Source organism: Lepidochelys kempii, chromosome 19, assembly GCF_965140285.1.
Source record: "Lepidochelys kempii isolate rLepKem1 chromosome 19, rLepKem1.hap1, whole genome shotgun sequence".
In the NCBI taxonomy this organism is placed as follows: domain Eukaryota; kingdom Metazoa; phylum Chordata; order Testudines; family Cheloniidae; genus Lepidochelys; species Lepidochelys kempii.
This window is the reverse complement of record NC_136398.1, coordinates 10,508,188-10,520,933: the sequence shown is the minus strand read 5'-3', so window position 1 is coordinate 10,520,933 and position 12,746 is coordinate 10,508,188. Positions and strand designations below refer to the sequence as shown.

Below are 12,746 nucleotides of genomic sequence, written 5' to 3'. Positions count from 1 at the left end.
TGACATAACTAGGGATGTAACAGTGGTCACGCTGGATCAGACCCCTGATCCATCTAAGCCAGCATCCATTCTCTGATGGCGGCTTCACAGGAGGGTGGAAGAAATCCTGCAGTAGGCAGCTAAGGGATAATCTGCCCTTGGGGAAATCTCCTCCTGACCCCTGTTAGAGCTTGTGTTAACCTGACACAGCAGGTTATGATCCCTCACAGCGTGCTCTAGGGTTTCCTGCAATAGCTCCAGATCGTCTTGTTCTCTGCAGAAACCTCCAGTCCCTCTTTGAATCAGGCCATGTTCTTGGCCCCAGTGATACCTGCTATGCGCTTGCCCCAGTTGATTCTGCTAGTGCAGGGCCCTAGCATAGACTTGCTGAGCTGGGGAAAGCCTGTGTTATTTCAGTGCAATGCACCTACATCAGGGGTTTGCACTACAGCAGCGATCCTCAAACTGCGATCGGGACTTCATTTTAATGGGGTTGCCAGGTCTCACTTAGACTTACTGGGGCTCGGGGCTGAAGCTGAGGGATTCGGCCCTGGGCGATGGGGCTCAGGTTACAGACCCCCTGGCTTGGGCCAAAGCCCTTGGGCTTCAGCTTTGACCCCTTCCCCACCCAGGGCAGTGGGGCTCTGGCTTTGGCTCCCCAACCCGGGCAGTGGAAATCAGGCAGACTTGGGCTTCACTCTCCCCTCCTGGAGTCAGATAGTAATTTTTATTGTCCAAAGGGGATCGCAGTACAATGAAGTTTGAGAGCCCCTGACCTAGAGGAACTGAACTGGAAATAGGGTGAGGGTGGTTAACCATTAGAGCAATTTACGGATCCTCCCTTCCTGGCAATTCTTAATTCAAGATTGGGGATTTCTCTAAGGCCTGCTGTAGTTCAAACAGGAAGTAATTCTGGGAAGTCTCAGACTAGTGACCATCGATTCCAAGGCCGGAAGGGACTGCTACGAACTGTATCACCATGATTAACCGAGTGCGAATTTCCTGTTCGTCAGTCGGGCCTACGGTGGTCACCAGCAAGAGCCAAACCCTGCAGAGGATCAGAGGCTTTTTCAGGGTTTTAAATTGCATGGGGACAGGAATTCAAATGTCCATCATGTTAGTTCCAGAAGTGGAAACTGTCCTGGAGAGTGAACTTGAGGACGGACCACTTAATTCCTTCTCAGCAGTAATCTTGTTCTGCACTCAGGTAGCACTGTCATCAGAAGGCCTCCAGGCATGTTAGATGGGGAAACTGAGGCATAAGAGAAGTCTTTCTCAAGCTCACACCAATCAAAGCTAGCAATAGAACCCAGCCTCTTGCTCCAGCGACTCTAGCTCTGTGGCAGGCCTGTAACAATAGGCATGGTCAGTTTTGCTGCTCCATTCCTACCCGTGGACGGATGCTGAGCCCCTTAGAGTACATCTACACTGCGAACCCGCGGCAGCGAATCTCAGAGCCCAGGTCAATTGACTGGGAATGTAGGGCTAAAAATAGCAGTGTAGACCTTTGAGCTGGGGCTGGAGCCCAGACCCTGACATCCTGCCAGCGGGGAGGGTCTCAGAGCCCAGGCTGCAGCCTGAAAGTCTATGGTGCAGTTTTATAGCCCTGCAGCCCAAGCCTTGTGCCCCGAGAGTCAGCTGACTCGGGCTAGCTGTGGCCGTGCTGTGAGTCTTTTATTGCAGCTTAGCCCGTACCTTTAGTGATCCTGGAGAACCTGAAGAGTTTGCTTTTACTGCAGGTGGCTTGAGCTCTCGTTGTGTTACACACACTAAGGCTGCTTCTGCAACCTCTCCTGCCCTGCCCTTGGGGCTAGAGAGAGGCCTTGCCGCCTCCTTCCCCTGCCTGTCACTCCTGCTGTGAATGGAGCCTTATCAGCTGCATTGTGGGCCTGGTGAGTCACTGCAGTGCTTTGTTGCCAGAGAGGCCAGCATGCCAGATGCAGCATGCTGGGCACTCTGCTAACAAAGCACCTCTGCCTGGCAGGGCTGAATTCCAGCACCAGCCTGTGTCCAGTCAAGTTCCTGAGCCGTGCCCTGCCCGGGAACTCCTCTCCTGCTTTCCTTGGTGGCTCCAAGTAGCTGCAGGTGGGTCCCGGACTCCGGCCCCACCTGCACTGGTGTTTGTCCTTCAGGCTGTGCAGCGCTGCCTTTCTCTTATCGGGTCTCTGCTGACTGGCTGAGCTGTGATAAGCCAGAGAAGCCCTAAGGTGCCGCTGAGGCCAGTGCTGCTCCCAGGGCAAGGAGCTGATGGACAATCCTGCTGGGTGCTGGTTTCCATGGGTGTATTAAGTCCTCTCCCCTCCTCCTCCTCCTCCCTGCAGGCTCATTGCCTCCGGCGTGGTCATGCGCCCTTACGTGGAGGCGAACATCTCCCACAAGTCCCACACCACCATCAAGTACTTCCTGAAGATGTGGAGCAGCGTCAGTGAGACCCTGATCTTCATCTTCCTGGGGGTCTCCACCGTGGCCGGCAACCACTACTGGAACTGGACCTTCATCATCAGCACGCTGATCTTCTGCCTCATCGCCAGGGTGTTAGGTGAGGTGCTGGGGCCTTGGGGACTGCCCCTTCTGGTGGGGTCGCTCTCACGCAAAACCCCCAGAGCTGGAGAGCAGCGGTACTGCCATGTGAAGCTGGCTCCTCTCGGAGCCCTAGATAGGGGCTGTTGCTATTCTTGTCCTCGCTAGGTAGAGCACGTTGCTGGAAGGCTGCAGTTGTCTGGTTTCTAGGGAGCATGCAGCACTGCGGAGGGGGGCTGGGAGGAGCCTTTATTGGGGCTTCTGGCAGTGCCAGGCTGCATTCGCGCCCCAGCACTTCGCCTCTGGAGGGCTGGGTTCCAGCCTGCCTCGGGTCACAGGCTGAACCAGGCTAGGGGCCAGACTGGTCCCTAGACGCCACTTTCCCCCTGTTAGGAAGATCCCACCCAGTGTTCTCCCTTGGGTGAACTGAGCACTGGATTGACTCCCCTGGAGCCCAAAGGGGCCTGTGCATATCCACAGAACAGGAGCGCACGCCCCATCGCCATTCCCTTCTCTGACACTGCCTCTGACCTGGGCTACAGAGCCCCCCTGGGGGAGGCTGCTTAGCCTGCGTGGCCCCTTCCAGCCCTCAGGCAAGGGACAGTTGGGATTTTCCTTTGTAGACACTTGTCCATGGGGAACTGGACTGAGACCTGCCCTGCCCAAGCCCTGAGCAGCCTCCAAGTGGGGGTATCTGGCTACTGCCAGCCTGGGCTGGGCTCAGACCCGTGACAGGTTCTAGCACAGGCTGTACCAGACAATATGCTGCGTCTAGAGGCCGGGGACTAAGATGGTTAGAGCTTGGGGGTTGCAAGCCAAGATTTGGGATGGGGGAGAGGGACCCTCACAGAGCATGGGGGTTCTAGCAGTGTCAGCCTTTTGCTTTCACTGGAGCGCTCTGTGTTTCACCCCTTCCCCCAATGGAAATGGTTTGTGCTGCATGTGACCGGTTCTGCTGATGGAATAACATGGCTGGTATCTGTCAGGGGCTGACCGGCGGGGTGGGACGTGTGTGTGTGAATGTGACTCTGCTTGTGTAACCTGGAGGAGGTCTGTTCTGTCCTCCCTGCTTGCTCTCTAGGTGTCCTGGGCCTCACCTGGTTCATCAATAAATTCCGCATTGTAAAACTGACCCCAAAGGACCAGTTCATCATTGCCTACGGTGGCCTGAGAGGGGCCATTGCTTTCTCGCTGGGTTACCTCCTGGATTACAAGCACTTTGACATGAGAGACATGTTCCTCACAGCCATCATCACGGTCATCTTCTTCACGGTCTTCGTGCAGGTAGGTGGAACTCCCCTTCCTGGCCTTGGTGCATAGCCAGGTACCCTGACAATGTGATGATAGGAGTCAGTCAGGAATGTTGTTTCCCTGGCACTTCTGGCTGAGGAGCAGATGTTGGGGTCCATGGCTGCTGTCAAGGATGAGCTGTGGGACAGCCCAGCGACCCACCCTGGCAAGGAACTCTGGACGTTCCTCACTCTGCTGTTGACTCACTCCATGACTGTGGGCAGATCCCTCCCACTCTCTGTGCCTCCGCTGCCCTGTCTGTAGAATGGGGTAGTGACACTTGTCTGCCTTTGTCCAGCTCTTCGTGATCGCTGGCTGCGAAACGCCACGTGTGCTGAAGATTTGTCCCTTTGTGAGCTTCGTGATTCTCAGCAGCTTTCAAAGGTCATGATAAGTCCCGAGTGACTCCAGCCGCTGCCTGGCATCACCTCTGTGCTTCGGTGTCTATTATAAGGAAAGGTCCCCCTATAATGTCAGCCTCCTGGGGACCAACCGTGGGATTCCCATGGCACAAAGGGACAGGAGGGTGGCTTGCACCTCACAGACAGAGGGGTACGACCCAGCTAGAAAATATACGGCCTGATTCTTATCTCCAGTAGTGACAGTCCTAGGCCTTGGAGGAGGTAGAAGGGACCTGGAGTGCCTGGGTCCATAGTGTCATGTAACAGGACTGACTCCAGAGGGCAGGGTTTGCTCCAGGGTAAGGATGGTGCCACCACCAGGGTTGATGCCAGTGCTTCACGCTCTCAGCTGGGTGAGGGTTCTCACGGGGGTATAATCTCCTCCCTAGGGGATGACCATTCGCCCCCTGGTGGATCTGCTGGCTGTGAAGAAGAAGCAAGAGACGAAACGCTCCATCAATGAAGAGATTCACACCCAGGTAATGGCTCTCCCAACCCGGGGTCCCTCCCTGGCGCTGCTTTCCTGCGCTTCTCTGCCTTAGTCCTCTTCTGTTTCTGCTACCCTGCCCCAGAGGCTGTAACCCAGGTTGGCATGCAGAGCAGGCGCTGCCTGTGAGCTGGTATCCAAAGTAAGGGGGGCTGTTAAAGGACTGTCGGTTTTTAGTGCACATTCTCTAACCGAGCAGCCAGTCAGGATAGGTCTGTGCTGCCACCCAGAGGCCGATCCTCCTGGAGCTGTGCCTCAGTTGAGCAAGGTTCAGCATGGCAGCCCACCAGCCCTGGGTTAACTGGGAGGGGTGGGGAGAGAGGTCTGGCCGGTGCACACTCCCGAGGCTGAACACACGCTTTTGCTTTGCGCCCTCTCCAGTTCTTGGATCATCTCTTGACTGGCATCGAGGATATATGTGGTCACTACGGCCACCACCACTGGAAAGACAAGTGAGTGCGGCTCCCGTGTGTGCAGGCTTTCCGACGCCGGCAGGCGTGCGGGCGGTGGGGGGAAGCTGGGGAAAGAAGCCAGAGTTTTTTAGATGCGGCCTAGCAAGCTCAGGTCCCCCAGTTCCCGCAATGCCCTGAAATCCCGCTCCGCCTCATTCCAGGAACCCATGGTGAGAAGCACAGGGAGGTGGTGCAGCCGCACGGAGCTATGCTGTGCCAGAGGCCTGTATTCCCTTGTCCTCTTCCCCGCACCAGCCAGGATGCCCTCTGATTCCACCCAGCCAATTGCAGCCCAGAGCACGTTCCCAAACTGCATGGGAAATTCAGCTTTGGCTCTACCTCCTGGCTGCCTGCTCTGTGTAGTGGGGTTGCCAGAGAGCATGGGGGACTCGCTACCGAGTGAGGGAAGGATTTGCCAGGCACGGGAGGGTCAGCACTGGCAGCAGGGTGCATCTGTGCCTTTGTTTTTTTCGCCGCGTGACCCAGCAACCCTCTGCTGTGCTCAGTGGATCCGATGCCAATGCTGCAGGAGCTGCGCTGGCCGGTCCTGGGTAGCCCTCTGGCCTTGGTGTCACCTGTAGCTGATGGGCATGTGCAGCTCTTCAGTCTCTGAGGCATACTGGGGCCCTGGGCACGGGGGGAGCGTGTCTGACGCCTGGGCCCAGACTCCTCCGCACCCAGAAGCACCGAACCCTTTTGATCTGCTGGGCTCGCTGGTTCTATGGGAAGACACAAGGACGCTGGGCATGACACTAATCAAATGGGGTGGGGGACTTTAGAGTCACTTCCTGACACATCTCCTTCTCTCTCCCCATCCCCGCACCCTGGGTAGGCTGAATCGCTTCAACAAGAAGTACATGAAGAAGTGCCTGATCGCGGGCGAGCGGTCCAAGGAGCCACAGCTGATTGCCTTCTATCACAAGATGGAGATGAAACAAGCCATCGAGCTGGTGGAGAGTGGAGGGTTGGGCAAGATCCCCTCTGCCATCTCCACGGTCTCCATGCAGTGAGTACACCCTGCTGTTTGCTTTACAGGGGTAGCTAACTTCTGTCAGCGGCTCCCACTGGCTCTAAATCCCTCCTTCCCGCCGTTCTGCTCAGCCTCCTCTTCCCAGTGCCTCCCCGCACGGCTGCCATAAAGCCCGGCTTTGAGGCTCGCTTCCTCCCTTATCTTTGCTGTCTGTCTGTTCAGGAACATCAATCCCAAAGCCCTGCCCGTGAAGCGCATCCTGCCAGCGCTGTCCAAGGACAAAGAGGAGGAGATCCGGAAAATCCTGCGCAACAACCTCCAGAAAACCAGGCAGAGGGTAATGACCCGAATCTAGCCCCAGGCTGCCCCCTTGCGGCTCAGCCCATCCCCTTGGGCAGCTGGAGCCCGTGTTGCATTTCCTACCCACCCGTTAGTGTACTTACCTGCCTCGTCCCCATTGTCTACCTTCGCAATTCCCAGTCCTTTCCTCCCCTTCCCTAGTTAGGCTGTACCGAGGCTGAAGTGGGACCCCCACTGACCTGAAGAACCACACAGCTGGGCTGGAGGTTGACTTGGTGTGGGGAGGAAAGCTGGCCTTGTGGTTAAGGCCCTGGTTTGGGACCCAGGAGATCTGGGTTCAATTCTCCAGCTCTGCCACCGTCTGTGATGTGGGCCAAGTCATGGCATTTCACTGTGCTTTGGTTCCCCAGCTGTAGAACAGGGAAAATAATCCTGCCCTTGGCTTGTAAGCTCTTGGGGGCAGGAACTGTGTTTTGGTGCAGCACAGGGGGACCTGATCTCAGCTGGGGCCTCCAGGTGGGAAGGGTCAGGGGCTTCCAGAGAGAGCCTCTCGGCTGTGGAGTAGGGGGCAAATGTCACCTGTGCTGCCTTGCACAGCCAGAGGGGAGTGGAGGAGGGAAGCTGCTGTAGGAGAGGCATTGCTGAACTCTGATCATGGCTGGGCTATTGTAGCCAGCCAGGAGGGTGAGTGGGGGTCATTCCTTGGGGGCTCCTCGGTGAGCTAGGAGCACCAGTCTCATTGGTTTTTGTGATGAAATCTGTGGACTTTTGCGGCCAGCTCAAGAGACGTGTGGAAATACCATGCTGGGAGTTCCTTGGAAACCTGCCGACAGCTCTGTCCCTGTGCTGGGGAACATGCTCAGCTTCTCACACGGCAGGATCCAGGGCTCTGCGACCGAGAGTGGGTGCGTTGCATGTTTCTTACCCTGATCCCTTTTGGGTTCCTCCTCAGTTGCGATCATACAACCGGCACACGCTGGTGGCCGACCCTTACGAGGAAGCTTGGAACCAGATGCTGCTGAGGAGGCAAAAGGCTCGGCAGCTGGAGCAGAAGGTGCGCTGGAGAGGCGGGAGCTGACAGCTGGCTGCTGGGGCGGGTCAGGGGGGCATTTGCACAGAGCATTTCTCACTACCGCTGAAGGAGACGTTACAGGCTGGGCCCAAGTGGCAGCCAGTGAAATGTGGCGACCCTCCGTGGCTCTCCTTCCTGACAACGGTGGGGTTTAGGGCATTTAAGTAACCCCGCCAGCTGTTCCTAAGGTGCATCCCTCACCAGAGCAGCTGAGCCGGCCCAGAGCTCCTGCTGCTATCTCTGCAGCTGGGAATGGTGCATCTGTTTCCTGTGGATCCACTGGGAGCCTCACTGCTTCTCTTCGCCCCATCCCCAGTGGGGTGCTGCCCACAGCAAGACCCCTGTCCTGGCCCTTTAGAAATGTGAGCTCATGCCCGCTTTGCCTTCTGATTTCAGATAAACAATTACTTGACAGTCCCAGCACACAAGCTCGACTCTCCCACAATGTCCAGGGCACGCATCGGCTCAGGTATGTGGGGGCTTCTGGAGGGGGAGGGTAAAAGGTGGCTTGGGATGACACGGGAGACTTGGTGATGGGGTGTTGCTTACAGCAACTGTTCTGCTGCACTTGTGCTGATAGTGACCCCTTCTGCTCTTCACACTTCCCTTTTAAAGGCCAGCTCTGGTCATGATGACACAGTCCCCTGCAGTTTCCTGTTCCTCTTGCTTCCAGACCAGCCTTGCTCAGTTCCCAGTGTGACAAACTCCCCCTAAAATCTAGCTGAACTCCTGCTGCCCCTCGCTTTGGCCTAGCCACATTAGCAGGACAGCGCAGGGGGAAACTGCCACGCCCACCAGTCCAGGCCCCCCCCCCCCCCGCTAGTCCTATGTGTCGTTTCCCCCTCTTCCTCCCCATCCCCTTCTCCTCCCCCCCAAAGCATGTCCAACACTTTGAGGAACACTGTATTGGCAAGGTCTGAATCAAACACCCAGGGAATAGAAAAGAAACCCACATTGCCGTTTGGAGTGAGAACGTTAAGTATAGAGGAAATGGTCAGAAATGCTGACCGTTCCCACCCATGGCCACCAGGGGGCAGCCTTTCCAGCTGTCTGGAGCGAGCTGTTCCTGGCAAGGTCCAGTTGCTGCCGCATAGGTGACCCACAGCTGTTCGGGGCCCAGTTCCCGGGGTGCTGAGCTCCCACTGACTTCTGTTAGAGTCGGGCGTGCTCAGCACCCTGAAGATGAGGCTCTGAGTCTGCCGCTGAGCCTCCTGCTCGGGGAAGGTGTCATGCATGCAGCTCAAACTGGGCCCTGTAGGCAGGGACCATACGCTGTAGATTCCCATACGCTGTCCCGAGCCCCAGGCAAAGCAAATATTCTTGGGACACTCAAAAAGGTGCATGCAGCTCAAGCCCTGTTTTTACATAGCCGGCATCTGTGCTGAGCTAGCAGTGTCCTCTCTCCTGGGCTTCCTAGCCAGCCGGGTGAGTGGGGCTGCCTTAAAGGGTCCCGTCTCCTCGGCGTTTGGTTTTTTTAAGCCTTGAGTGTTCGCTCTTTAGAAAGTAAACTCTGCCCTCGCTCTGGGCATGAGGTTTGTGACGATTTATTGCCATGTATAAAACTGTCATCTCAAAGCGTTTTACAGACCTTGACTGAAGCCTCAGACTTGCCTGTGTGGTCAGTCAGTAGTATCGTGAACTCTTTTTACGTACAAGTTAACCGAGGCTAGGAATGGGCCAAGTGACTTGCCCAGAGTCTCAAAACGCCAGGAATGAACCCAGAAGTCCTAACTCCCATTTCCCCAGCCCTCCACCCCACCCACCAACCAGTTGCTCACGCTCCCAGCAGTAGAAACAGATCCCAAGAGTCTGTACTCTGAGTCCCCCCCCAGCCCCGATTACTAGATCATATTCTCTTCAAGAGCTGGGAATAGAACCCAGGAGTCCTGACTCTCATCCCCCCTGCCCTAACCACTAGACTCCACTTCCCTCACACTGTTTTTTAATGAGTGGTCTAAGAAAACTCCACCTGGCCCTCTGAGTGAATTGAGGGCAGCTGTGTGTGGTGCTGAGATGGTGACGGTGTTCGCCCCGCTCCCTCTCTCCAGACCCGCTGGCGTATGAGCCCAAGTCGGACTCGGGGAACCTACCTATCATCACGATCGACCCGGCCTCACCCCAGTCTCCGGAGTCCGTCGACCTGGTGAACGAGGAGCTGAAGGGCCTGAGCCGCCTCCCACCCTCGCCCGAGGAGGACGAGGAAGGGCTCGTGATGCACGTGAAGGAGTCTTCCTCCCCGGGCACTGACGACGTCTTCACCCCAGGGGCCGGCGACAGCCCCAGCAACCAGCGAATGATGCGGTGCCTGAGTGACCCTGGGCCTCAGCCCGAACCTGAGGAGGGCGAGCCGTTCATCCGCAAAGGGCAGTAGCAGTGGGTGCATTGCCAGATCTGGCCTGCAGGGGGAGCTGCTTGCACACACACGGATTTTTATTTCCCATTGGTTCCCCGGCGCGACTCTCTGGGTTTGGGAGGGTGGAATGGGGCTGCTGCCCGGGCAGCGCTGCCGAGTGAGCGTTGGCTGTGGCAGGTGAGGAATCCCTTGCCCAAGCGGAGGAGAAGACCCCAGTGACTTTCAGCGAGGAGGGGAGCCCATGCATTCCAGCCTGGTTCTTCAGCTTTCATGCGCTGCCCTGGCCCGCTTTCCCTTGGTAGTGCCGCGATGCTCGCTGAATGCGGGGGAATCCCAAAGGAGCCCTGCTCGACAGGAGCCTGTTTACCAGCAGAGTTGGCTTACCCAGGCGCTTCGCAGCTGTTGGAGAAACTTCCCCCAAGGGCAGATCTGTGCTGTTTACCCTGCCCCAGATGCAACCCTAATCTTTACCAACTCAGGGATTGTTGCAACATGTGTGGCTGTGGGTTACTCCCCGGACAGTCTGCATGAGGGAAGCAGGACTCTGGGCTTAGCCTCTGCCCAGCTTGGTTACCCGCTGTAAGTTCACGTCCCTGTCCCAGAGCCAGCGCAGCAGCCTGCCTTGCTGCTGAGGCTGTTGTAACCAGAGGGTGACCCTTAGCAGAGGAGCTGGAAACCCCTTGCTGTTCTGCTGCAGGTGCTAACACACAGCCCATCTCCTTCCAGCAGCCTCAAGGGTGCGCGGCTCACCCTCTCCCCCAGCTCAGCAGGGGCCCAGCTTGGCTTAGAACTGCAGTCGGTGCTGTGGCCGCTGTCGCCTTGCATTGGCTGGTGCCTCCATCTGCCAGGCTGTCGCCCTCCCCCCCCGGCAGCCAGATTTTTAAATGTATTTGTTCAGGGTTGGGGTGAATGCAGCATTTTAGGTTCTTCAATGGGGGGTGGGTAAAACCCCCATATAGCTAGAGGGGGTCACTGTGGTTCCATGCCCTGAAAGTCTCCTTTTGCTCTGCGTTCTCTCTCTCACTTAAAAGCTGTCGCTAGTAATCTACTGCTGGGGAGCTTGAGCCCCAGCCCATCCATCGTCCCCTCCAGGGTCAGTCCGTTGTGCTGCGCACTCCCTCCCTATTCGGGGCACAGTCACTGTGTAGAATGCCCTGACCCCCACCCCACTTGGTTGGGGACTTTCTGATCTGATGATCTAGGAGTCCACCCACCCACACACACACCCCTCTGTATAAAAGCAAGGAGCGTTTCTGAACCAAAGATGGTTGGATGGGTTTATTGTACATAGAGAATGCGCTTTTTTTCTTTTTTTTGCTGCGGATATTTTCTTACCTGGTGACTTAATGAATCTGGTTTGGGCCTTGGGACGTCCAAGCCACTCCCCCTGCCTGGCTGGGGATGCTTCCTCCTTGGCCTCACACTGCACTTTTTTTAATGTAAAGCTTTAATGGCCTCTGACAGGCAGGGAAGTCTCTCCGCCAAAGGGGAAAGTCCAGGGAAACGGGGCCATGGCCTCACAACCGAACAGGCTCCAGGGGTTGGGGTCTGTAGAGTGTTCCCAGAGCTGGTAGTCCTCCTCCCACACTGATGGACTTGTTCATGGGCATCTCTGATTGCTTCCTGGCATGTAGTACAGCTTCCTGCTCCAAACTACCCCCTGGACGGTGCCATCCCCACCCCTGTGCTGCTGGTGGGCCGCTTTCCTCCCATGCTGGGTGGGAGAATCTGGAACTGGCTATTGCGACGCTCCCCCTGTCCTGGGAGTCTGGGTCTAGTTTTCCTGGGCTGCAAAGCTTTGCTCCCCTCCTTTGTATTCAGAGAGGGGCTCCTAGGTTGTTAGTGGCCGGAGGTATCCTTGGGGCTGCCCGTCAAGGGGCTGTCACATAGAACAGCTACTGCTTTGGGGCCGTGTATGTAAAACTGGGGCCAGGGGGAGGCAGGCATGGGGGAGGGGACGAGGGCCCAGGCTGTCCATTCTGGAGCAGGCAGAAAGTCTTCAGTTCTTGAGACCCCGTGGGTGCTTCCCCTCCTGTCGAGGGCACTCCAGGGCGTGCCGCAAGTTTGGCTTTAAGGGCACCTGCCACCTAGCGAGCCCTTCTGGTGCCTGTCTTCCTCCAGCAGCACTTAGACAGCCCAGTTGGAGCGCTCTGCTCTGTGCCCTGCGCCGTGCCTTTTAGTCACACGGTGTCTGCCTGCGCAAACAGCATCCTCCTAGCCTGTCTGCCTTTAGTAAATGCTGTGTGTGTGTCCAGTGACTTGGTGGGCCTGGCTGGGGCGCATGCCTCAACCCAGCCTGCTCCATCTGTGAATCCATTCCGCCATCCAAAGAGCGAGCCTCCCGCACGCCTGCTCACCCAGCCCGTTCGCAGGGCCGGGGTTAGGGGGCGGGCGGGCGGCGCGGTTTTCCTCTGACGTGCAATATCTCTCTGACGCAGGGGTCTCTGCAGCTCATGGCTTCGGAGCGCCCAGAGGCAGGGAGTCCACAGGAATGTGCCTGTCTCTGGGGGCATGTGCAGTGCTCTGCCTCCGGAAGGAATAATTAAGCAATGAAAATTCTCTCTTGTATAAAACACCTGTAAAGAAGATCTTTTTTCATGACTATTCTAATAAATTAATGTTAATTTTTAGTGGTTTTCATTGACCTTGGACCCTTCCACCCTCTTCTCTAGAAGCTTCCAGTCAAAGACCTCAAAGCAGCGCTTATAAGTAGCCATCCCACCACCTTGCGGGTAGGTAAGTACTATCCTCCTGCAGATGGGGAAACCGAGTTACCCTGGCTGCACTCTGCCAAATGCTAACATGGTGAGTCAGCAACAGGGCTGGCACTAGGCCCTCCTCACTCCTCTTCTCTGCTTTAGCTACTGCAAACCTTCCCTTTAATAGCTACGACCAGATGGTCTGCCTGGGGGTTGCATCATT

General features: G+C 56.7%; 1 protein-coding gene across 2 annotated transcripts in view; it reads left to right on the top strand.

Moving 5' to 3' along the window:
• The window catches only part of SLC9A1 (solute carrier family 9 member A1), a 56,509-nt gene extending 44,055 nt beyond the window's left edge, over positions 1 to 12,454 (top strand). Inside the window, exons 4-12 of one of the 2 annotated variants that reach the window (XM_073317972.2) lie at positions 2,301 to 2,518; positions 3,581 to 3,783; positions 4,580 to 4,669; positions 5,059 to 5,129; positions 5,962 to 6,135; positions 6,322 to 6,436; positions 7,352 to 7,453; positions 7,868 to 7,940; positions 9,520 to 12,454. In XM_073317972.2, coding sequence (XP_073174073.1) covers positions 2,301 to 2,518; positions 3,581 to 3,783; positions 4,580 to 4,669; positions 5,059 to 5,129; positions 5,962 to 6,135; positions 6,322 to 6,436; positions 7,352 to 7,453; positions 7,868 to 7,940; positions 9,520 to 9,842 — 1,369 coding nt within the window. In that variant the 3' untranslated portion in view covers positions 9,843 to 12,454. The remainder of the gene's footprint in view (positions 1 to 2,300; positions 2,519 to 3,580; positions 3,784 to 4,579; positions 4,670 to 5,058; positions 5,130 to 5,961; positions 6,136 to 6,321; positions 6,437 to 7,351; positions 7,454 to 7,867; positions 7,941 to 9,519) is intronic. The other variant, XM_073317973.1, reaches the window with a different exon arrangement.
• The last annotated feature ends 292 nt before the right edge of the window (positions 12,455 to 12,746 follow it).